At 44.9% G+C, this 24141-nt stretch overlaps 1 protein-coding gene across 1 annotated transcript; it reads left to right on the top strand.

The window, feature by feature from the left end:
• The first annotated feature begins 48 nt into the window (after positions 1-48).
• Positions 49-23920, top strand: socs5a (suppressor of cytokine signaling 5a). Its single transcript, XM_063216749.1, has 2 exons — positions 49-321; positions 21551-23920. Exon 2 carries the CDS (start codon positions 21569-21571, stop codon positions 23366-23368), a length of 1800 nt encoding a protein of 599 aa, XP_063072819.1. The 5' UTR covers positions 49-321; positions 21551-21568; the 3' UTR covers positions 23369-23920.
• Positions 23921-24141: the final 221 nt, after the last annotated feature.

The following is a 24141-nucleotide window of genomic DNA, read 5'->3' as shown; positions in this document are numbered from 1 at the left end:
GGTTGATGTCATTCATGTTTCGTCTCTAGCTACCGTTCCCCACGGCTCTCAGCACTGCTGCACAGGCGACCATATCGGCCGTCAGGGAGAGAACGGCAATCGCAGGCCTGGATTATGAAAAGATTCAGAAAATGTCGAGTTTTTAATCGATGATCTCCGTCAGACAGATCACTACAATGATAGCCGCCGATATGAATTGGGCTATATTGTGTTCTGATTCTAGACCCAAGGAGATTTTCCTCTCGACTTTTTCTGACATGTATTTTTTCGCAAACAAAAGAAAACTGTCCCGAAAATAATTCAGGAAAGGAAGGACTCAGGGTGAGTTATTTGTACATTAATTGCCACGCGTATTGTTGAGAATCAATATGTGTATTGTGGTTCCTTCAATGAATGCATTTTAGAATTTTTAGTCAGCCATCTCCGTCGGGACCCGGCTAAACTAGCTAGCTAACAAACTCCAGTTGGCAGCCACGACGGGTGTCTGCCAGCCTAGCTAAGATCCAAATAGCATGGAGTGTAGCCTGTTCTTCACGTCGTACATTACCAATTGTTATATTCAAAATTGACGCTTATTTTTTTTAACCTTTGTTCTCTCCTCTTCGTGTTAACCGTGCCATTCAGCTGAAGTGTGTGCGTGTTTGGCCCAAATGTTTCTGTGAAGGACTTCGTAACTACGTTTTGTTTCAGGTCCAAGTTAGCTATCTGTCAGCAGACCTTGGCTAAGGCCTACATATGAATGCACAGGACTAGTAATATTGACTTTGTGGAGATGCAAATGATAACGTAGTTTTAAAACATGAAATGCATAATAGCCGTGTTCTCATTTTACCGGCATGCAGTGGAGTATTACAAAGCGTGGACGCATTAGTAATTGTGCTAGTTTCTACCTTACTGTTCGTAAAATACTGGGTATTGTGGTTTGAGGTAGGTGCTCTGTCAAAAGGAACACTGAAAATGTCTAATGGGCATGTCTGGGACATGATCGGATCCAGCTTCGAAAATAAACAGGCCTCACATTATGTTGCCATATTCATTTCAACAATGATCCCAAACACACACGCGCAGACTAGACTGTCTGAAACAGGAGGATTATCTTGTGGGCTGCTTTGCCTGTAGTCTTTGTGGGTTCCTTGCAGTGTGTGAAGTCATAATCTGGTGGCTGTGTGAGAAGACACAGACAACTTCCACACTGATGCGCCGTATGTCTACGTGCAAGATGTGAATGTCTATGAATGATCACTGTGTGTGAATGATGAATGATCTGGATGGATGTCAATGATCACTTCTACCCTAATTGCCTTCAAACATTGAACTGGTCATGGCACTGGCTATGTGTTCCTATTTGAGCAGAAGTGAGTAGAAGCTAACAAAAACATTAAATATGATTTCGTATTAGGTTTTGTCATCTTATCATTTCCCTTAGCCACCCTTCACCCCTCACACGAAACAATACATATCTTCTTTGTAAGATATGGCCACAGCAGGCTACATGGTCCTTGTATACGGTAGTTGATTCTTTACTCCCTAGCTGTTGCTTTTGTTACCTGTCAGCCTATTGAAACACACGCTGCAAATGTTACCAGCCTTAAATATTTTAATCCACTGACGCAAAGGTGCCAGCAAAGGTAGACACTGGTGGTGGGGACATTGTCATCAGCAACATGGAGGGTTTTCAAAGCAACATCGAATGGGAAAGTCTTATGGCCACACTCTTAACATTCAATTGCCACATTAACTACAATTGAGATGAACCCGGATACATTGTAATTGCTTGTAAGGCATATTTTGGTCGTCAGTTAATCAATTTGTTGTTTTTGGCCTGTATCTATGATGCACAGTGAAAAGACATTTTTTTGGCATTCTCTAACTGTAGGTTGTAAAGTTACTTGAATAGAATTATGCATTCTGTGCCCAGGTGTGTGTGTGTGTGTGTGTGTGTGTGTGTGTGTGTGTGTGTGTGTGTGTGTGTGTGTGTGTGTGTGTGTGTGTGTGTGTGTGTGTGTGTGTGTTTGTGTGTGTGTGTGCACATCTTGTACGTTAGTGAAGGGGGGGACCCCACTAACTCAGCACTGGCCTCTTTTATCTCCCTCCTAACATTCCCCAGTCTGTCTGCCATGCGAGACACAGATCTTATCCTCCACTCTGTAATGCACTGGCGTGCTCTCTAGTTTTGGAGCTCAGAGCTTTACCCAGCACCTTAATCGTCCCCTGGACTGAGACTGAGAGCTACAGAGTGCCCTGTGAGTGTCAGAGGAATTTGCATTTCAATGTGCCCTGATTATACACCAATATGTTTTCACTTTTTAAGAATGAGAGAGAGAAAGATGCACTATATTACTAAAAAGTATACGCACACCTGCCTCCCCTGCCTAGACTCACATATGAAGTGCTATCCCATTAGAGTTCAATATGATGTAGGTCCGCCTTTTGCAGCTACTACAAGTGCCCTGGGAAGGCTGTCCACAAAGTCAAAGTGTGTTTATGGGAATTTTGGCCAAAAGTGCATTGGTGAGGTCACACACTGACCATGGTTGTGAAGGCCTGACTCTCGGGCTCCACTCCTGAGATCCCAAAGGTATTCTATTGGGTTCAGGCTAGGACTCTGCAGGCCAGTCAAGTTCCTCCATACCAGACTCTGTCATCCATGTGTTTATGGACCTTGCTTTGTGCACTGGTGCACAGTCGTGTCGGAAGAGGACGGGGCCCGCTCCAAACTCTTCCCACAAGGTTGTGACTCGTGAGCATGGATTTGTCCAAAATCTTTTGGTATCCTGAAGTAGGGGTGGGCGATATGGCCAAAAATGTATACCTCGGTATAATTTTAGTCACGGTATATATCACGGTATATATCACGGTATTGTACATTTGTTTAAAATTGAAGCGTTGCAAAATGACAAAAAAAAACACATTTTTTTAACCTTTGCATTTGATTTTTGGAAATGACACAATGTCCTTTCATATATGTGTGAATTCTTGCCATTACATTTTTAAAAAACAAGCAAAAACTAGCCTATGTAAAATGCATTTTGCAATGCAATGCAATGCTACCCAATAGAACACTGTCAATTTCACCAAGTGTCGAAGGGGTTAAACTACGGTAGAGAGGGGGAAAAGGGGAGGGGTGTTAAACTGAACACATTGAGAGTAAATAGAACTGAACGTGGATTGTATCAACTACATCGTTCATTGCACCCTTTTTCTATTTCTGGAGTTGTTTATGGTCATTTTGAAATGTGTGCTTGCATCTGTGATTATGCCAAGCATAATGGTTTAAGCTGTCATTGTTAAAGTTAAGAAAAACGAACTTTCACATGAGGCAGTTAGCAATGCATTGCAGAACTAATGCATTTGAATGGCAATGGCAGCTTTCACTGCACCAGCGGTTAGCGTGCTAACGTTAGCGAAATCGCTAATGCCACATTTTAAACACTGAACAGTCATTTTAGTTACTAACACCAGTCAGATATCATGAATGATATTATCTCAACTGGAAACAGTAACATACAGCTGTTACGGCTGGCGCAATGTGTTAAATGTAAGGCAACCAATGTTGGCACATTAAGCACATTTATTTTGTCAGACACCAGCATGAATGACTTGGGCTGTTAGCTAGTTAGCTTGCATTTCGTGCCCAGTAAATTGTGGAGTCCAGAATCGAAATGTGTTGCCATCACATACCATTTCAAACAATAGTTCACTACACTAACCATGCATTTTACACTTGAAGCTTATTCAAAGGAAATGACTGTGCTGTTTCTCTACAACCCCACATTGCTACAACTTGAGGCAGTCAGTCGGGTGGATGTTCAAAACGTTGTCTATACTGCCATCTGCAGGATGCAATGCGCTATATCACGGTAGAACGGTATGGCCAAAATCCATACCTTGGTGGAAAAAATACCTTTTACGATAGTATACCGTCCATACCGCCCACCCCTATCCTGAAGTTCCTTTCACTGGAACTAAGGGGCCAAGCCCATCTCTTGAAAAACAACCCCACACCATAATTCCTCCTCCACCAAATTTCACACTGCACAATGCAGTCCGAAATGAACTCTCCTGGCATCCTCCAAATCCAGACTCGGGCATCAGATTGCCAGAAGGAAAGGCGCGATTCATCACTCCAGAGAACGCGTCTCCACTGCCCTAGAGTCCAGTGGTTCCATGCTTTACACCACTGCATCCAACATGTTGCATTGCACTTTGTAATGCAAGTTATGGCTTGGATGCAGCTGCTCGGTCATGGAAACCCACTTCATGAAGCGCTCTGTGTATTGTACTTCAGCTAAGCTGAAAGTCACATGAAGTTTGGAGCTCTCTAGCAACTGACTGTGCAAAGTATCAGTAACCTTGCACTATGCGCCTCAGCATCCCCTCTCCATTAGCTTATGGGGGCTACCACTTCGTGGCTGAGTTGCTGCTGTTCCCAAACTCTTCCAAATTCTTATACTAAAGCTGACACAGTTGACTGTGGAATATTTAGGTGCAAGGAAATTTCATGACTTAATTTGTTGCACTGGTGGCATCCTAAGACAGGTCTACGCTGGAATTCACTGAGCTCCTAAGAGTTAATTCCAAATAGTTAAGAATAGTTTGCATGCGTGCTTGATTTTACACGTGGCCAGGCCAAGTGATTTGGAGGACACCTGATTAATATGATAATTTGGATGGACAAGCAAATACTTGGTAATATAGTGTATGTGTATGTGTGTTAAAAGGTACTAGTGCAGCACCCAAGCAAAAGGGTAGAATACGATTTAACTTAACATTCATTTAGGAAAACTGATAAGATGCAAAGCACTAAAAGGATGTAAAGTAATAAAATTACTGATGTTTAGAAAAAATAAGGATTATGTTTTTTAGTCTTGCCTACATAGTATGTGATTCTACAGTAGTTTCTGCAGATATGATGTAACGGCACTTTCTTACCTTTGCAGCTGTGTGCGTAAGAGACTCTACACAATATTCTTACTCTTCTGGTGCGTTTTATGAAAAACACTTTTGTGTCCATGATGCCATAGCTATTTCCTTAATTGCATCCTTAATGACACCACCGTCACTCTGTGGTTATTATTGATATGAACAGCTCAACTTGACCAATCGGAGATTCAAGATTGAGGACATTTTTCCAATGCATTTTTTAAAATGGAGATGAGGGGAGATTGCAACTAATACGCTCTACAAGGCAGTGATATCTATAGTGTTTTGAAATCCCCTTTACTTGTGTAAGAGGTGTAGGCCACAATCTGCTGTTACTGCACTGTGTTGTTATCTTGCATTGCACCAGTGCTCTTCTACTGCTGAAACACACAACAGATACACCCAGTCAGGTTGCCTTCAGCTAGTATGTTAGGCTAATTGTCTGCATAAGACAAAATGGCATGATGCCCACATTGTGACTACCTAGGGAGGGCTTGCTTACTAAAGCTGCACGATTTAAGATGAATATGCGATTATGCCATAACATTGATAAGTTTTACGATGACGAGCTGGCCTGTGATGAGTAGAGATATTCTTTCAGCTTTGGTTTTTATCACAGATAAGATCACAGATCTTAGACGGCGAGGAGTATTTTATTTAGGGCAGGGTATTGTTCTCCATCCATCTTTCCCGTTGCTTTGATGTGAAGAGAAAAAAACGCAGAGCTTGGAGAAATTCATGCATTGTGTCATTGAAATCATACAGTACACTATCAGTGTTTGTTCGACATGGGCTGAATGCATATCATTATCAGCAAGAGACTCAAGATGTCCCTACTGTCGCCTCAGAGGTTATCTGCTCCTGCTGTGAAAGATATTTGGTGGGGCGTTTACACCTCTATAGGTCAGGTTGAGCGAGACAGCAAACCAGGAGAGAGAGAGACACAGAGAGAGGCAGATGGGAATGAATCGAGACATGATCTTTGGTTGGAATTGAACCTGGGTCCCGATGTAAGCTTAATGCTACAGCCCCTGAGCCCCCCGGGCTACCTAGTGACGACAGAATATCATGCAAATTAGACGGTCCAATAACCAATTAAATGGGCGTATGGGTTGCTTGGGCCGGAGTTGCAAAATTTTCAGAGAAACATGGTGGCCGTTTGTGTGACTTCCAACATCAAAGTTTTTGCTTAATTTAAAGAGCCTGAGTGATTATAAATGTTGTGATTGCCACAGATTGATATAAAATGCTTATTTGACACAATATGTCTAGGAACCAGACAGCCACAAGCTTGTATTAGTCAACTTCCTGTACGTGTAGAACGATATCACGGTCGCTTAAGCTTAATGTTGGGGATCAAAACACACTAGTCGTTGTCACACTGTGTTGTGATATTGAGTGGGTTATGTGTACAAACAACATTAGCTGAAATTGAATGCTATGTCGCTGGGTCTGGACGTAGTCTGAAACCTGCCTGCCGCTAAAGGCTGACCTACCGCGGTGTGTGTACATTCGGGTGAAAAGGAATAGCTGCCCCCACTAGGTATCTCCTGGAACTATTGGCGACCACACCCCACAGTTTGCTGTGTGGGGGGATTCGATGTAATTGGTTGTTGCGGCATCCTATTCTGCCCACACTGCCATCGAGCTTCACCAGACCCCATGTACAGCTTTGTGCTGTAGGGGTTTGGCTGGCTGCCAAGCTATGCAATACCAACTCTGGCCACCATCCTACACAGTGTACCTTTTTAAATTGTTCTTACATTTAACCATTGTACCCTGATATCAAGTACCATGACCAAAAAAGCTAGTGAAACCATGAACCAAACCGTGGGCAGTTTGTACTGTTGCACCCTTGTGAATTCTAGTGCTGGCTTAGTTGCTGCAACAGCCCCCTACATGGCTATCAGTCTGGCTTCCCAGCTCGTTTTGAGTGTGATCCCTGGCATAGGACTTAAGGTGTTGACAACACTTCATCACTGGTGTATTTAAAACAGCCTTCAATTTGAAGTGATTCTCCCCTTCTTTTAGGTATTGGGATCTCATCCCACCTCCCACACCCCAAGGCTTCATGTGTCCATTACATTACATTACACTTCGCAAACGCTTTTATCCAAAGTCACTTATTTGGGTAGGTACAGAGTATACTATTGGTGGTGTCTTGCTCAAGGGCACCTCAGCCGTGGATGATATGGGATTTGAACCCGCAACCAACCATTCAATTCCAAGACCATCTGCCTCCACATATGCCCCGGGGGTCTTGCGCTGCAGTATGTAGGTTGGCTCTTTGTGACGAGATGTGTGGCAGAGCGACTCTGAGCGCACTTGGCCCTTCATGTGTCGCTTGTCATTTTTCTAATGCTGCCAGGCAAATGACCTGGGCTTGGCTCCCAGACGTGTGTGTGTGTGTGTGTGTGTGTGTGTGTGTGTGTGTGTGTTCGTGTTAGAGAACTCTTAGCACATGAGAGATGTCGTAAAACATCTGTCTTCTCTGCACATTAAGTAGTTATATACTATTATGGCTGAAAGTGTTAAGTGTTGACTTAACAGTTTTACAAGTATCACACCGTGTGTGTGTGCACTGCGCGCGCGTGCATGCTCAAACATCAGGAGGTGAAGTGTAGAGTTTGGGTTTTGCGTGCTCAGACGGAGACGCAGAGTGTAAAATGTATTATCTAATATCTGGCTTGTCTTGGGTCTGTGTGCGGTTTCAAGTTCAGGCAGTAACTTGGGTGTGCATGCTGTTAGGATCTTTTTTATGTTGGTGTGTTTCATACTGCAGTGTAGTGCTATGTGCATGTGTGAAAATGTGCATTTTCTGACTTGAGAGGTGGGTGACGTGAACTTTGCTGGAACTCATGCTCAGACTATAGGACGTAAGGTGTGTGTGTGTGTGTGTGTGTGTGTGTGTGTGTGTGTGTGTGTGTGTGTGTGTGTGTGTGTGTGTGTGTGTGTGTGTGTGTGTGTGTGTGTGTGGAGCTTGGCAGCGGTATCAGGTGCAGGGGGTGGGGGCTCCCGGGGTGGAGTCTGCTGTACCAGGAAGCAGCAGCTCTGGCCCGAACCTCTGGGTGTTCCTGGTAGCTGTAACCCAAGCTGGGCAGAGAATAGCCACGTATCTCACCAGAATAGCCCCGCCGGCACCCGCCACACACTGGCCAGGAGGTGAGCACCGCGGTGAGCCTGCCCCGCCGCCACATCCAGCTCTCAGGACCAGGAGCATATTCCACAAAGATGGTTGAGTTACTTAACCCAGCTAGATGAACTCGGAGAGAGTCGTAAAGCTCCTAATAGAAGAGACTCGCCAGTCTAGCCTTGCATCAAAGCAAAGCCAAAGGCCTCTTTTTTGTTACGAGAGATACTACTTGCTCCGATTTAACACACCCAGGTAAATGACTAGGCCCTCTCGAGTACCCTCCCCCAGGAGTGTGCTACTCCACAGGCAGCAAGGTTTTTATTGTGGGAAGTTGCAGGAGGCTGCAAAATGAAGGTGTCTAATGTGCAAATTGCACTGTGCTTCCTCATATGCAAGCTTGGATGCCTATTCTGCGTTCCTCTGTGCTGAGATGGTTTTAGTTCCAATTTCTGCACATTCTCCTTGCAGTACGGTATATGCTCAAAGACATTAAGAGGTATGCATGTTAATTATTCAAGTCAAGACGCCAGAGAGCCTTGCAGTAGTAATGCATTTCAAAGTGTATTTTCCATTGCAAGCATGTGACTGTGGCACATCAAAAGCCACCAATGAATTGTTTCTGGAGTCTGTCAGATTGTTGATGCCTTAACAAAGGGGGTTGGAGAAGGCAGCACATCTGTTTGACCAACTCTGTCACATCAAGAAGTTGGGCTCTGTTCAACCTAATGCAAAATAAGAGTGCAACATGGTTGTCCAGTGGAAGCACAGGGCCTAAGATCTCCCATGATGCGATTGTCGTATTTGTTTTATAAACAAATCATCCAGAAACTTTTTGACACATTCCGTGGAAAATAGTCGTCACTGTGATACTAGCTGACTGTCACAAAAGGGTTTTATGGTTTAAAGATAATCAGGGATTCTGTGGATATATCTTGAGCTCTGACCAAGGTTGAAGGTTTTTGGTCCGTTTCCCCCCCCCACTCACTGCTGTGGCTGTCGCCCAGTGGGTCTCCTGCATGCTGATGCCCAGTGGGTGCATCATCACTGAACTACAATACTATACTCTACTGGAATCACTTGGTGGTATCCCAGATGAGTTGAGAGGTTGCATTGTAAGCATTCAAAAAGCAATATAAACCTGACACATCTAACATCATCAGCTTTTTAAAAAAAAAAAAAAAAAACAGCACATTTTCGCATGTGCACTGTTAACGCATTGCACAATACATTGAGCTGTGTGATGGTCTCGTGCACAAGGATAGCCCTGCATGCATGATTCATCAAGGGAAATGATGCAGACTGCAACAGCTTGGCCTAAATGCAAGTGTTGCATTAGGGTTTTTCACTGAGTGGGAGTGTTTTATTTATGTATTGGGGTGCAGAAACCACCTAACATCCATAACGGACTAATGTCCCCTTCAGGATCAGATTCAGTGTGTCTTGCATGTGGCTGATCAATCTAATTGTCTGCAGCAATGTATGGCTTGCGGTGGTCATAGATAGCACTGGGTGCTGTGTGGTGTGCTGCCATTTGGGAGGGGTTGAACAGGTTCAGTCTGGAAGTGCTGCAGGGAGTTGAGTTGCGTGGTGCTGGGGTTCACAGCCGGGCCGCACTGCCTGGCCTCGGTGGCCTCATTCCCGCCATAGCGACGACGCTGGCAAACTGGCAAATCACTTAATTTATGTCCTCAGACTTGTTTTGTTCCCGGGTACTCTATACAGTGTCGGCTGGGCAAACGTGACAACGTGCAGACTGCACCACAGGCGAAACTCATCCGTTGTAGTAGTGTCACGCTGCAGTGCAGTGCAGTGTCACCTGTGGTGCAGAGTTGTGGTGACATTGGCTCTCAGAAAGGTGTCTGGCTTGGTGGCACTAGTATAGCATTTTCTGATGTACATAGTTGACATCAGGGCTTGACATTGGCACCTGCCAACTGGCCAAATGCTGGTAAGACTTGGCTGTGGCTAGTAATAATTTTAGTGTCATTAGCCAATTTGGCAGGTAGCTTACTCCTTGGTATGACATATCAGAGTATTTTGTATGATTTGTTTCCATGTAGAAAGCTATGCCCTCATCTTCTTCCTATAGGGTCATTTCACGTGAAATCAGACACTTTGGGACCCGACCGACACCGACTTCAATCATACTGTGCCTGTTTAGTAGCAAAGTAGCACCCCAGAACTGCATGTGTGTGAATCTGACGCCAATATTGAGGGAGAAACAGACTGTGAAAGGTTTACATATGAGGGTAGGACACTATACATTCAGCATTAATTATATCAGTCAGTGTAAGTCACAAAAAGATGTCTGCGGTGTTATTTGAAAGCCCTTTTCTGGCTCTACAAATTACACAAACATCATGGAATACAGCAACCCTCAGAATATGAATTATGATACATTGAAAATTTAAAAAAAATTCAATATCAAAAAAACTTATATTTTAAAATGGCCAGTTCCTGGTCTAAATGTAGCCTGCAATGTCATGAACAACACCTGAAATGCTGGTGTTTGGTTCTTTATTCATTTCAAAGATAATGGGACTCAAAAATATGGCATCATACAGATCACCTAGTAATAATATGGTAATACCATAGTAATATCACATGACTGCTCGTCTATCGGAATATGTTAAGGATGGAGATGAGGTCCATGAGGATGCAGGATGTTCAGTTTCACCTCTCCAGTGCTCGGCATACTTTCCTCAACACATGCTAGCCACTAGTTGACCTCATATACAGCTACAACATACCTTTTGATGCTTGAACATTAAAATAATCCTTTACTGAGCGTATTATTTCAACCCTGCCTTCTCTGCTCAAAATGGTCCACTGTGTCCATTGACAATCAGGGCTGTACGTTAAGCTTTTTCACTACGTGCACTGGTGCTCCTAAATGAAAAAAATTAGGAGCACAGACAAAAATTTAGGAGCACAGACAAACATTTAGGAGCACTCTGAAATTTCGTGACACTTACAAAATATTTGTTTTTTTTTGTTTTAAAAAAAATGTAAAATAGGCCTACTGTGCTTATTGCACCATTGATTACCGCGACAATAATGCATAGAGAGAGTCTGGTTGTGTTTTCCACAGAAATCATATTAGCCAAGGAGGGTTGGCCAGAATAGGACCTGTAACCACAGATGTTCTAGGAAGATATGAAAAAGCTCTGTGTTGTGCAGTTCCATAACAAGTGGGACCCCCCTCCAGTCAAGGTGGTTGGTGACCTAACTTAGTGATGGGGAGAAATTGAAGGGCTGTTTCCTCATCTTCATGCACAATAGCCTATGCCATTACATTACTCAGTGCAACAAAAAACCCATTATTATTAAGGTAAGCGTACCCATTAAGCCCATGTACCCTTTAAGCCCACTTTCAACTTTGAGGTTAATTTAAAGAAAGGGAAAAGGTGAATTTTGTTGTTCATCACCCTATCCAATTAAAGGGTTTAGTAACTGACAAAATGTTTTTTATTGCAAACAAATCACATTTTTTATCGTCAAGTTATCCCCGTCCAAGTGAACCCAGTCTCAGGACTACTGACAAGAAGTTGCCTCAAAACTTTGCTGTTTTGGGACATGTCAGAAATCATAGCATTTCAGCTAGTTTAAGTAAAATATTTTGAAAATACTTTCATATTTAGTGAACTAAGAGGTAAATGTAATGATTTGTATATATATACATGCAGTGTTTTACTAAATTATAGCATTTCCCTTCAAATGGAAAGATGTGTTTTATGAGCGAGCAAACGCCGATATTCTCTTGATACAACCACACACCATCTTTATCTTACTCTACCGTAAGACTTAAGGTGGTTAGGTATGAATTCTAAGCATATTCCAGTTTGTTTGGCATTGATCTTTAAAGAAATGCATCATGAAATGTTTTTGTGGAGTTGATTATTTCCATAAAATAGCTTTTTGTATAGGCGGGCTTAATGGGTACAAGGTGGGCTTAAATGGTACACCCCATTGAAATGCATGCAAGTTGGCATGCATGCTAATGAAAAATGCCTTTGAGGGACATAAAAAGTGCTGTACAATCTGAAGTAGTAGGTCAAAAAGGCGTAATGTAATGAACTAACAATAATCAATAAGAAAAAATAAATGTCTCTGTTTGGATGAAGAATTTTATGAAGTATATGAAGTAAGAGATGCTGTAATGTTTAATTAGGTTTTATGCATTATTTTTTAGCAAATCTTACATTTTGGAAGAATATTTTGATCTGAAACCATTTATGCCATGTAGGCTACACTGTTTAAACTCAACTCACACACCTCACCAGGTATTTTGATAGAGAAATAACAAGTGGGTACCAAAGGTACCATTTAAGCCCATTCAGACTTTTCACTTTTCTCGTAAAAAATCTTCATATTGTACTTTGAAATATTCATCAATTCAGTGATAAACATTGAGAAGAGAGGTAAATCTTACTATTTAAGAAATCATTTCACAAAAAAATTGTGTGAAGATGATTGAAAAATAAAGCAATTTAGATTTTGGTGGGCTTAATGGGTACGCTTACCTTATTATTATTATTATTATTATTATTATTATTAGCCTTTTATTATTACTATAGCTTCGTGATTGAAGCATGTAATCACATGCTTACTGAACTAAATTGATTAGTTTATTTTAGTCTAGTTTATAAGTCTTAAACATAGTAGGCTACACGCTAATCCAACAGGCTTTGTTATTGTTTGTATTCCTCAAACGCATGGGTTGGAACGTTGTGTAATGAAACTGTGATCCGCAAAATTATCTCACTGTGGTGGCTGCTCTTTTTGATCTACAGCCCTAGCTGCTGGGCCAACTAGACTGGCCCTTGCGCGCAGTGAACACTTCTTGTTCTGAATGCTCCTCGAAATATATCTTGACTACTTAGTTTGCGATGCATTTTCTGTGAAGTCATTGGGAAGACAGCGGTTTGGGAAAACGCCAAAACAGCGACGTCTTCACATGAGCTAGCAAACCGAGTGGCTATTTCACTACCGGATTCAAAAGGTTTCCTGTTAACAACACAAACTCCTGCATTTGAACGTTTTAAACAGCAGCCCATTTCAAAAAGAAAAAAGTTTTGCCATTGGCTCAGAACATTCGACTGGGAGATGAACGTGCGCGCGTTATGCCATCTAGAGCGCTGTGCGCGACCGGTCTTTTTTCCCCTGAGCGCTACGGGAGCATAAATGGTTCAACCTTAGCCAACGCGGAATTCAAGCAACATTGACCGTCTTTTTTGAAGTGCATTCCCACACGGAGATTGACGCTGTCTGTCAGACAGGCAGTGCATTTATGCGAGGAGGACATAACGTATTTAGCATTAGGGAATCGGAAAAAAGCGCAGCTCTCGCAATCATGCACTCGAGCAAGAGCAAAATGCAAATGAAAGGGTTGAAAAGCATACTCGCACACGTGCGCCCGTTTCATTTTTCTTTCTCGCACAGTCAAACATTTAGGCTCAAAATGCGACCAATTGGTCGCAATGTACAGCCCTGAAATGGGCAGAAGCTGTGTAGTTTTTGAGTACCTGGAATTGGGACCGACGAGGGTGCAGGGCCCACCGGGAAAATGCCTGTTACGCCAGATGGCCAGTCCAGTCCTGTCCCTGACACTACTCTATTACTACTTTATTACAACTAATTTCAACCTTTATGTCCCATTATCTCTGAAATGAATAAAGAACCAAACACCCCATTTTCACGTGTTGTTTATTACCTTACACCTTACAGGCTATGTTTAGACAGGAAACCGGCCATTTAAAAATATACGTTTTTTGATATTCAATTTTTAAATTTTCAATGTATCATAATTCATATTCTGAAGGTTGTTGTATTCCAAGCTGATTGTGTAATATGTAGAGCCAGAAAAGAGCTTTCAAACAACACCTTAGACATCTTTTTGTGACTTAAGTTACACTGACTGATATAATCAAGGCTGAATGTATAGTGTCCTGCCCTAATATGTAAACCTTCGCTAGTCTGTCTCTCCCTTAATATTGGTGTCAGATTCACACAAATGCAGTTCTGGGGTGCTACCTTGCAACTAAACAGGCACAGCAAGTATGATTGAAATCGTTGTCGGTCGGGTCCCAAAGTGTCTGATTTCACGTGAAATGACCCTATAGCACCTTATCTTCTGAGATTAGATGTACAGTGTCATGATCAATACAAATTAAAAAAACATCTAATTTGTGGCTAGTAGAATAGCTAAATTGCTAGCTTCTCAGGAAAACCACTAGCCACAGTGGCCGGTGACTGAAAAAGTTTATGTCAAGCCCTGGTTGACATCCTGTTGTACAGTTCCTCTTTGGGAAAAGGGCTTAGGGTACAGAGTCTTCCTCCCCTCCTCTCGAACTCGAACATCATCTGACCACGTTTTTACCAGGTGATTTGTTGTGATAATGCAGAGCTCTTCATGTTATTGTTGCATTGCACTCAGCAACATTTTGTCTTTCTTGAGTTATGTGCTTTTCCGCTGCAGTCATCTGTTGTGTCTTGTGCAGATATGTGTGCATGAATGTAACGGACTCCAACTAGCTGAGTTTGGTGCAGAACGTTGGTAAACCTCCCTCCCGAAGCCTCATACAGTATTGGTAGCACTGAGCTACCGGTGTGGACCTTAAGCTCAGCTGTATCTTGCTATGTGCCTCCCACTCCCGAACTGGAGCGCTGACTGGTAGGTGGAGGGTTCGAGCCCAGAGTGGCGAACTAGAGCAGGATCACCTTGGTTACATCAGCAAATGTGAAATACTTGGCATCGACCGTATGCATACTGCTGCTATGAAGAACCAGTACAAGTCCGTGGTCGGTCGGTTCCCTGAACGCAGCAGGCTTGTTGAAACGCACTGTATCATCTGCTGCCCGAGAGCTGGCAGGATTAACCCCATGACGCTTTCTTCTTCGCTGACTCCTCTTCTCTCCTGGCTGCGCTGAGTGACCGTGAAGTGAAGCAGTGTCGGAGAGGTCAGAGGAGAGCGGGGGAGGTAAAAGGATTAGCCGACACAGAAGCACGGTAATTAGTCCTGAGGGAGTTAGTCTGGCTGGGCCGGCATCGGACGCCTTGACGAGACACAAATTTAGCACCACCGCCTCGCAAAAAAAAGGTGCCTGGCCCATAGTCAACCTGGCAGTGCTAGTTAACCCATCCTTTACAATCAAGAACTCCACGGTTCCCTGCTCCACTGCCTTCTGACCGTAACAATTTCAGTCTCACTTTTTCAGTCTCACATGGGCAGGTAACTTGTTTTTTGTGTGACAAATCACAGTACTTGCAGTGCTTGTATACAGTGCTTGCATCAATTTGCATTAAAAAGCTGACAACAAAGGCTAGCAGAAAGGCTAAATGGCTAGAGACTTGGGAAACCTACCAGCCACAGTGGCCGGTGTGCAAGAAAGTGAATGTCAAGCCCTGCCGTGATTATCTGTGTCGGCTAGTTGAGAACGTGCTTACTCGCAAGGCCTTGCCCATTACATACTCTCAAAGCCTATCGCGTACTGTATGGTAAAGCAAGAAGAAAAGGGGGCTCGGCGATGACTGCAAGCGAGCGAGAGAGCAAAAGATAGACAGAAAGAGAGGGAGGGAGAGAGAGGCAGGCAGGCCCAGACTGGCGCAGTAATCCAGCCCTCAGCGGAGAGGCAGAGAGACTGGAGGGGATCCATGCGTTCATTTTTAGCCTTGGCCTTGGGTCCCCGCTCAGTCTGCCTGGCAACTCGTTTAATCGCTCTAGTCAGCGTCACACACTACACACACACACACACACACACACACACACACACACACACACACACACACACACACACACACACACACTTGCTCACTTTCGCTCACTCCACTCACGCTCACTTTCTTTTTTACAGCCCCACATTAACTCGCACGCACACTTCAAAAAACCTTGAGTCATGGCAGCCATCACCTGGGAAAGAGGCACAGCGTTCCCCACAGTACTCCCTCGCTGCCCTCTCCCCCACTCTCTTGGGCAAGGCAACAAATTAGGCCAACTTTCTCACAGGTCTTCTCTGCAAGTACCTACACATCTTTGGTTCACCATACCATAAGAAGCATAGTGTAGTGCGTTGATTGCTCAATGCCTTCTGATCAGGACATTTATTTCCATGGTTTTATTTTTTTCAATATAGTGTCACGAAAGTTTTAACTTACACAGACGCCTTAAATTAAGATTTAACATGAAGACTGGTGTGCAATATATTATTGAGCATGTAGTTGACGTTGACAAAGTTGATCTACTATTCTTGACCTATTATTTGAGCAAAGTCCTTTAGTATGACTGACTAAGTAGGGGTTACTTTTGCTGGGCATAGATCATAGTTGATCCTTTTTTGGTACTTGAACATGGATTGGTAATTCAATGCACATGTGCATGCTTCAATGCATTGTGGCAGTATGTCACGTGTACCTTTGGGGTATCCAGAAATGGAGTTGGGAAGCAGCCTGTAGATCAGAGTAGTGTAAGTGTAAATACCTGGTGGTGTGTTTGACGAGGCTGAAAGTAATGTTGCTACCCATTAAGAGCTTGTGGATTGTCAAGTGAACTGTAAAGTGTGCAGTCAGATTTACTGCTTTTTTGCTCTTCGGGAGTTTCTGTAAGCTTTGTTGTCAGACCTCAAATGCGACGGAATGATAACCTTCATCAAGGTAAAAAGAAAATGAAACCCTTATTTCTCTGCAGAATTGGATGAAAAGGGGTGATTTATTGTTATTGTTAAGAATACTGCCAGTATTTGATGAAGGTATTTTAATACTAGTAGAAGGAAGTCATTGGTGTTTAGTTGTTGTTCCTACAGATCCTCCATATTTAAATAAAATCTCATCCACCTCAACAGTTCAACTAATATGGTCGTTGACTCGGTTCAGGCCAACTGTGCAGATACACATTCTGGTTTGTGTGCTAAAACGCACATAACTTACCACATGAAGGGAAAGAAGGACAAATGGCAAGATGTCTCCCAGTTTTATCACTCAAGATAATATATGAATATGAATTTCAATATTAAACCCAAGAACATCTTTTTTCCCCTTAATAAATCAGATGTACCTTTTAGTGGGCTAATGCACAGCTCGTGGCTCCAATCTTCATGACGTCTGGTAGAGATCTGCACATAATGCATAGTTAATGTGGAGCCAGTGGGGACTTGACTTGCTGTGGTCCCTGTAGTGACATCTGCCTCCGGCATCTCCGTGCCCTGATGAGCTGCTCTCCTCTCTACTCAGTGGAAAACATCCTCTCAGGATGCCTTTTAACGGCCGTAATTTGGAGGTCTAGTTGGATTGAAAAGGGCTTTTCAAGACGGATAGTGGCACACTTTCTTGCACGTCACATCCTTGATGCATCCTAGATTAATCATTGGGTCTCAGTGGCTTGGGTTCCAGTATTACCATATGTTCCAAACCAACATGTCTGTGTTCAATATAACATGAAGATGAAATATTGATATAACTAAATAGGAAATGCCGCCTCTCATCTGTGCCTCCATATCAAAGAGTTTGCCCTGGCGATGCTCTTAAAAAAGTGTACAACATTGCACTGCAACTTCACTTGACTGGTGAGGGCTAACATCAGTGTTAATTTTGTCATCCAAGTTTAGTCTTAGTCTTGTGTCGAAGTCCATTGTTAGTCTTAGTTGCTTTTAGTCTTTCAAAAATCATTTTTGTTTAGTTATTATTTAGTCGACTAAAAGTCCTCAACATTTTTGTCTAGTTTTAGTCTTTCACAAATATTTTTTGTTTAGTCATTATTTAGTCGACTAAAAGTCCTCAACATTTTTGTCTAGTTTTAGTCTTTCACAAATAATTTTTGTTTAGTCATTATTTAGTCGACTAAAAGTCTTCAAAATTTTTGTCTAGTTTTAGTCTAAACATTTTAGTCTTTAGTTTAAGTCACAATACAATAAAACACAGGGCCTTTAGTAATGCACTAGGACTTGGTTATTGTCATTCTGGCAATAGCAAATGTATAACACTGTGTCTTAAAAGGACACTATGTAGACTTATGTGCCAATGTCAGGCCTGTCTCTAAATCTAACCTAGCTAAGCTTTTGGTGAGAATGTTTTTAATCCCACTGTGCCAGCAGTCAATAGTGCATACAAATGTGAATATGTCGCTGGTGCTACATATTCGTAAAGGGATTTTTGTTTTGTTTGAGAATCTTCTCCCCCAATATTCGTTAGGGTCAGTCTGCTAAAAGTTACATTCAGGATATTGTGACAGTGGGGTGCGAAAGTGGTCCAGAGCATTCATTTACTAATGACTCAAATAAGTATCGGTGGATGGATTCAGCTGTAATTAATCATGTTTTAATCCCATAGTGTCCCTTTAAAGGTTGATTAACAATTAACAATTAATTAGGGGCCAAGCAGCGAAGCTGGCGAAGGCCCCTATAGAGTTAGTAGGTTTTCTTCATTATTATTATTCTCTAGTCACCATTCTTCTCCCTCTGCAAGTCTATGGCAGCCCATAGAACCGTACGTAGGAAAATGCTGTAAATCGGCACACACATTCGGGCCCGGCTCAGCATTACCCACAGCAATTTATAGGTCCCCAGCCCCAACGCTCTAGCGCCACCAACAGGTCAAAGTTGCAGGTACATTTCTGCTTGTAACTTTTGAACCGCTGGGCCGATTTTCATAAACTTGGTATCCCTGGAATCCTTGGGCCAAGACGAATCCAACGCACCCTATGACGTCATTTTCCGCCAGGATAATTTTCCCGCCATTTTGGATTTTGTAAAATTCAATAAAAATGCTATTTATTCAGCAATTTTTGACCAATTCACCCGAAATTCGGTATATAGTATCTCTGTACTGAGCTACACATGGGGTCTTCAGAAATATTGGATATCTTTTATCGTTCAGCCGTGAGAGCCAATCAAAATTGTTGTAAACGTGGCAAAACAGGAAGTGAGGTCATATCTCAGCAACCGTTTGTCGAATTGGGCAGGGATTTTGTACACACATAGTAGTCCATCCCATGACCTACCACAAAAAAAATCAGATCCCCAGCTCAAACCCTGTAGCGCCACCAGCAGGTCAAAATTTTAGCTACATTTTTGCCTGTAGCTTTTGAACCGTACTCCCAATTTTCAAAATATTGGTACACAGGTCATCTTCACACTATGCTGCACCCAGGTATGGATTTTCGTAACGATTGAAAAAACTATCAGCTCTCAGCAGCCATTCAAAATTGTGGAAAGAATGGAGGGATTTTTCTCATCTCTCTGTCCCCTTTGCCAACGGCAACTGCGCACGTTCATTGACACCATTCTCGGCAGGGGGTCTCTGGACACACAAGAGACGCGAGCATAGGTGTGTGCGTAGTCTGCTATTGCTCTAGTGTCAACCAAAGCCCCACTGCCCCAGCCCCTGCACATACCCCCCCACCTCCACCCCACACACACAGACAGAGGGAGAGGGAGAGGGAGAGGGAGAGGGAGGGGGAGAGGGAGAGAGAGGGAAGGAGGGAGGGAGAGAGAGAGAGACCATTGTTGTTCTCTCGGTTCCTCTGTCACACACACACACACACACACACACACACACACACACACACACACACACACACACACGTTGCTTCTATATACACCAATTCCTCAGACCAGTCTCTCAAAAGGCTGGCCAAAATTACATTGCAGCCTATAGGATTCTTATGTTTAGGATTTCAAGGACATATCTATATTCAGTAGGCTCCCGATTCTTTTCCATAATATTGTATGTCATATAAACAATTTTACTAAATAGAATGATCACAGAGGATTATAATTGCTGTCCAAAAAGCAAGCCTCTCAAGTGTAGAACTGACTTGCTGATATTTTATAGACTAATTTGAGAGGGAATGGAAATGTGTTACTCAATATAAATCAAGGGCAGCACAGGCCCTGTCATGGCCAACCGGTAGGGCACTCGTCTATCATGCGACTGACCCGGGTTTGATTCCCAGCCCAGGTCCTTTGCCTACCCTCCCCGTCTCTCTCCCCATTTTCCCCTCCAAGGAATGCACCCCAACATTGGCGAGAGGGGGCGCTGCAGTTCCTTCTGTTGCCATGGCAACTTTGGCAAGTTTACTGCTTGGCCCCGCATTGCTGCTTGCAGCTATATTTTATAGGTTTTAGTTGTGGTTGTACCAATTTATGTCTGAGCCCCCAAAAAAGTCTACGTCTTAGTCGTTTTTAGTCTTTCACAAATAATTTTTGTTAGTCAGAATTTAGTCGACTAAAAGTTAGTTCTTAGTCTTAGTCGCTTTTAGTCTTTCACAAATCATTTTTGTTTAGTCATTATTTAGTCGACTAAAAGTCCTCAACATTTTAGTCTCATTTTAGTCTTTCACAGATCATTTTTGTTAGTCAGAATTTAGTCAATTAAACTCTCAAAAGGTTAGTCGACTAATATATTTAGTCTTAGTCTAGTCTCGACAAAATTAACACTGGCTAACATGTTGAAGTGATGTTTCCAGGACAATAGCCCACCTTTTCCAAACATTTCTTTATTGAACTTTCAATAGCCCTCCGCTAAGGAGGTTATGTTTTTGGTCGCATTGGTTGGTTTGTCTGTCTGTCTGTCTGTCTGTCTGTCTGTCTGTCGGTCAGCAGGATAACTCAAAAAGTTATGAATGGATTTTGATGAAATTTTGTGGAGTTGTTGGAAATGACGGACAAGTGATTACATTTCTTCACCTTTGCAGGATTGGGCGAATTTTGACATTCCAGTTTCTAACTCGAAAAAAAAACATTATCGTATGTGGAGTCCGGATGTGGTTGCAAGTTATATTATAGGCATGGGATTTCACAACGGGTAGATATTACTTAATGGACTCCATTCACAAGAACGGCTGTTTAGTTCTTTTATTCTTTTAAAACTCTGTACTTCATTGCCCATGTTCTTCCAATTCAGTGGTGGTGGATGTCCAGATCCAAATAGACATTTACATGGTTAATTAAACCATTGTTTTACAACTTAAACTTACATGTGCCAGGAGGTTGTTTTCGGTCGCGTTTGTTTGTTTGTTTGTTGTTTGTTTGTCTCTCCGCAGGATTTAGATTAAATTTGTTGGAAAGTTGCTGGAAATGACAATGGAAAAAGTAAATTTTGATGGTGATCTGGATCACTATCCCGATCCAGGATTTAAAAAAAAAAGATTCTTCACCATTGCGGGATAGGGCGATTTTTGACATTCCAGTTTCACTCACAAAACCAAAGCAGAAAGACTTGGAAAAAATAGGGTGTAACATAGTCAAATGTTTGTAAGTTATACTATAGACAAAGGATTCCACAGTGTGTAGATGTTATGGCGTCAGTGACCCCAAGGTCTTGGCAGAGGTTTGCACTCTGAATGCTTCTAGTTTTATTTGTGACTTGCATGAGCGGCGAAATAGTATCGGAATCGATCGGTTGTATTTTTTTAAGCAGAGAAGCCTAAATATACCTGTATGTCAGCTGGTTTGTTACAGGATCTCACCTTTGTTCCTCTCCTGTCCTGTTCTGTCCTGCAGGTGCCAGCGACCCACCCCATGGAGAGGGTGGGTAAGGTGTGGAGCAACCTGAAGAGGGGATGCCAGTCTCTGCTCCACCCCGATGGAGACGTACGCGACCAGGCCACCACGACACTGGAGGCCAGCCCTCCTCCCAGGCCTCCATCCAGCAGCTCAGCAACGCCCACGGTGTCGGGGAGGTCCAACCACGCCGTCACTACGACCAGGAGCATCAGCGGGGACCTGTCGGTGTTCTCCAGCATCCGGCGGCATCCTGGCCAGAACTGCGCGGTGGTGGACATGGCCCAGGTGCTGGAGATCACGCTGGAGCAAGAGGTGGACGGCCGGCTGGGACAGCTGGGCATGCGCAGAGACTCCTACTCGCGCCACGCGCCCTGGAGCGGCAAGAAGCGGCACTCGTGCTCCACGCGGGCGCAGGGCTCCCTGGAGGGCCGTGAGGGCCGCGGGAGCGGCAGGGGCGGAGGCGGGCGCTGTCGCCACCGAGGCGACGAGCTGGACGCCGACGGCGGCACGACGGGGGGCACCGTGCGCACGCTGCGGCAGCAGCTCCAGGACACCATGGGCCTGTGTCTGCCCCTGCGCTGCTCCACGTCCCGCACGCCGCCCAAGCGCAAGATCCACCTGACGGAGCTGATGATGGAGACCTGCCCCTTCCCGCCCAACTCGGACCTGGCGCGCAAGTGGCACCTCATCAAGCAGCACACCACGCCAACCGTGGCCAACGCTGGCGACTCCTCCTCCTCCACCACCACCTCCTCGTCCACCACCCCGGCTCCCTTACCGCCCTCCGCCTCCACCCTCTCCTCCTCCTCCTCCTCCGCTGCCCTGGGCCAGCAGGACTGGCCTCGGGGTGGTGGGGGAGCGGGTGCGGCGCTCTCTGCCGAGGACGAGGAGGAGCGCCTTCGCGAGCGGCGGCGGCTCAGCATCGAGGAGGGCGTGGACCCGCCGCCCAACGCCCAGATCCACACTCTGGAGGCGGCGGCGCCCCTGGCCGCCCTCCACAAGCTGGGGCCCAAGCTGGCGCCGGGGCTGGGAGAGGGACTCGGGGAGGCTGGAGGAGGAGCAGGAGCACGAGGAGGAGGAGGAGGAGGAGGAGGGGGGACAGGAGCGGGGACAGGAGCGGCAGGACCCCCGGACTGTGACTCGGAGGAGGAAGACGGCACGACACTGTGCCTGCAAACTCGCCGCAGCCGCCACAGACACACCCACCACCCTCCCCCGTCCTCGGCGGCGGCGGCGGCGGCGTCCTCCTCCTCGGGCGGCGAGGCGGCGGGCCCGTGGCGCGTCCACACGCAGATCGACTACATCCACTGCCTGGTGCCGGACCTGCAGCGGATCGCGGCGCTGCCCTGCTACTGGGGCGTGATGGACCGCTACCAGGCGGAGGCGCTGCTGGACGGCCGGCCCGAGGGCAGCTTCCTGCTGCGCGACTCGGCCCAGGAGGACTACCTCTTCTCCGTCAGCTTCCGGCGCTACGGCCGCTCGCTGCACGCGCGCATCGAGCAGTGGAACCACAACTTCAGCTTCGACGCGCACGACCCCTGCGTCTTCCACGCCGCCACCGTCACGGCGCTGCTGGAGCACTACAAGGACCCGTCGGCGTGCATGTTCTTCGAGCCGCTGCTCACGCTTCCGCTGGCGCGCTCCTTCCCCTTTGGCCTGCAGACGCTGGCGCGCGGCGCCATCTGCGGCCGGGTGTCCTACGACAGCATCGGCGCGCTGCCCCTGCCCCCGCCGCTGCAGGACTACCTCCGGGAGTACCACTACAAGCAGCGCGTGCGCGTCCGGTGGCTGGAGCGCGAGCTGAAGGTCAAGTGAGATTGGTGGGGGTGTCGCCCCAACGTGTTTCTTTTCTTTTTTTTTATGATTATTTTAGTGTCCCCTGGGGGCCTCTCGCTTGGTGGTTTCATCTGGGGCTGGGGGGGGGTCCCCGTGAGTGTCTACTTGGTGATTAGTGAGACGGGGACAGGGAAACGGAGGGTGTCACTCGGGGCCTGTAACGAAGACGAAAAAAAAAACACGAGTCATGTGTTGCAACAAAACTTTTATCTCTCTTTTGTTTTAGTTACTTCTCTAATATCAAGATGTATATTAATTGGTGCTCCACCCTCTGTAAGCAAGCCCAGCAGCAGCCACTGCGTCATCACAACACTCACTCGCGTATCCTCATTATCGTCATCAGAGAGGGACGGCAGCATCTGCCCACTGCTTTGTACTTTTCTTTCTCTTTGTCTTTCATCTGTTACTACCTAACCTTGTTCTTTTCTAGTTCAACTTTTTTTTTCCCCTGTCGTTTGTCCTCAGACATTGTTATTATGCAGGACCCAGGATTTGAGCTGTCCTTGCCTGTGCACACAGACACACACGCACACACACGCACAAACACACGCGCACACACACACACACACACACACACACACACACACACACACACACACACACACACAAGTTATCAAGAGGATGAGGTCAGAGCAAGGAGAAATAAGAGGGGCAGTGATTTCTTTTTTTACATAACTGTGATGCTGAAGGTGTGTTTCGAAAGGAGGGGGCGGGGGGGTACAGGAGAGGTGGGGGTACAGTACTCGCCTACA

This window comes from Engraulis encrasicolus, chromosome 15 (genome assembly GCF_034702125.1).
Source record: "Engraulis encrasicolus isolate BLACKSEA-1 chromosome 15, IST_EnEncr_1.0, whole genome shotgun sequence".
Lineage (NCBI taxonomy): Eukaryota > Metazoa > Chordata > Actinopteri > Clupeiformes > Engraulidae > Engraulis > Engraulis encrasicolus.
Note: the sequence above shows the minus strand (reverse complement) of the source record. Positions and strands in the feature narration are given on the sequence as shown.

Excerpts from the sequence above, each read along its gene's own strand:
- socs5a (XM_063216749.1), top strand. The coding sequence starts at position 21,569 with ATGGAGAGGGTGGGTAAGGTGTGGAGCAACCTGAAGAGGGGATGCCAG.